The sequence below is a fragment of the Macadamia integrifolia genome, chromosome 2 (genome assembly GCF_013358625.1).
Source record: "Macadamia integrifolia cultivar HAES 741 chromosome 2, SCU_Mint_v3, whole genome shotgun sequence".
Classification (NCBI taxonomy): domain Eukaryota; kingdom Viridiplantae; phylum Streptophyta; class Magnoliopsida; order Proteales; family Proteaceae; genus Macadamia; species Macadamia integrifolia.
Genome location: NC_056558.1, coordinates 32,054,329 through 32,056,242, shown reverse-complemented (window position 1 = coordinate 32,056,242; position 1,914 = coordinate 32,054,329). Strand labels below are relative to the sequence as shown.

The window sequence follows — 1,914 nt, the reverse complement described above, 5'->3', positions numbered from 1 at the left end:
ATGTACACGGCTTGGGTACACCCATCTCCTCTGGCACTGACTCGGACTTGTCTGGCCAACCTGTGTTCAAAGTCACCCTTGCCATCATAGTCCATTAGGAACCCGCCTTAACCCTCTCTGGTTCGGGTCCTGCATGGTTAAACTGGGCCAACTGTGTAATTAAACTAGGTCTTAAAAGGAGGGTATCACAGCTGGTTGGATAAGATGTCAATAGAAAAGATGTTGGGTGAGGATGAAAACTCTCTGGTTTCTCTAAAAGCAAAGGTTTATGATTTTATCGCTCTCAATAGATGGGTCTTCCCAAATGTTGACTCCGATGCTATAACTAGAATTTTTTAGATGGCACAAAAAATTGTTATTACCAACATGGAGGACGTTTGCCACTGGCACCCAACCTCTTCATGGATTTTCACAATTAAATCAGCTTGGGATTCTATGAGACGCCTCGCCCCCAAGGTGGGATGGTACTCCATTTTATGGCAGTCCCACATTCAGCTGCGCCAAGTGACTTTTGGCTAGCAGATGTTCAAAAATAAACTTCCAACAGACGATCTTGTGTAGGCTCGTGGAATTGCAATGACCTCTAAGTGTAATTTATGTGGTAGGTAGGTGGAATCCAAAAATCATATTTTCTTTTCTTACGGTTTTACAAAATATATGTGGCAGAAATTTTGCAACTGCTTTAACATGCAATGGTCTGATCATGTCGAGATGGAAGCAACTCTAAATTGGTGGAAGGCCAAGGCGAAAGAAGTTTCTTTCAAGGTTATCTGGAAAAAAGGGTTCGTCTTAATTCCCTTCTTCATCTGGTTGGAGAGAAATGCTAGAAGGTATGAAAATGGAAAAAAATCGGTAGACTGGTGCTTTGAATTGGTGAGAGGTGAAATAAGTGCCCAATCTTATGTTCATCATGGCTTTTCAATCTCCATCTCAGATCTGCTTTGCTATAGAAGATTGGGTATCTCTGGTATCAAGTGCCGCCCTAGGCAGATCTTTGAAATTTTTTGGTGTCCACCTCTTTCTGGTTGGTGGAAAGTTAATACAGATGGGTGCTCCCTTAGAAACCCAGGGAAGGCCGAGGCTAGAGGAGTGCTTTGCAATGATAAGGCTGAAGTGGTGGGAAACTTCAGATTCTTCTTAGGGGTTCTTACAAATTTTGAGGCTGAGTTCTTGACGGTCATGTCAGGTATCGAGCTTGCCAAGTCCCTTGAGATCCCAAAGTTGTGGATCAAATGTGACTTGGTGGCTGTGGTTACCTTACTGCTTAAGAAGAAAGTCCCGTGGACTGTTCGGTAAAGGTGGTTAAATTGTTCCCAGTATCTGAGATTAATTGAGTGGAAAAGTTCTCACTGGTTCCGGGAAGTAAATTCGGTAACAGATTTTCTTTCAAAAACCATCGTGCATCTAGAAGTCTCTTCCCTAGTGATGTCTTGGTCATCCCTGGTCAGGATGGAGTTGGAAATAGACACTTCTCGTCGGCCAAGATTCAGAATATTTGATTATGTCTACTATTTTTTTCCTCTTTCTGTGGGCGTTTTTGCTGGTCTTCTCTTCCTGCTAATGGCAATGCTGAAGGTGGGTTGGGTTAGTCAGACTTAGCTGCCCTATCAAGTCTTAAGTGTCTTTTGTGGTTGTTAAGTGTGTTTGCCTTGTTTTGCTGATGGCAATGCCGAAGGTGGAACTCGTGCAATTCCTTTTTGACCATGTGAGAGGTGTGGGTTCCTTCCTCCCTCTTTTGTTGTACATTATTTATTTTTTCTTTTATAATTAATATACACGAATTTTTAGCAAAAAAAAGTAGATTAAGTTAATAATATTTTTCTCTTCCCATCTTTATATCAGTTTCACATATATTAACAATTATTTTCAAATAATTTCAAAGTACTACTGAAACAGAGGTAACTTGAGGTCAGT

The 1,914-nt window shown here is 41.2% G+C and overlaps 1 protein-coding gene across 1 annotated transcript; it reads left to right on the top strand.

Annotated features, from left to right (window-relative positions):
- Window positions 1-711: 711 nt before the first annotated feature.
- LOC122065045 lies at window positions 712-1,296 on the top strand. The gene has a single exon (XM_042628834.1). The coding sequence runs from the start codon at window positions 712-714 to the stop codon at window positions 1,294-1,296; it is 585 nt and encodes a 194-aa protein (XP_042484768.1).
- The last annotated feature ends 618 nt before the right edge of the window (window positions 1,297-1,914 follow it).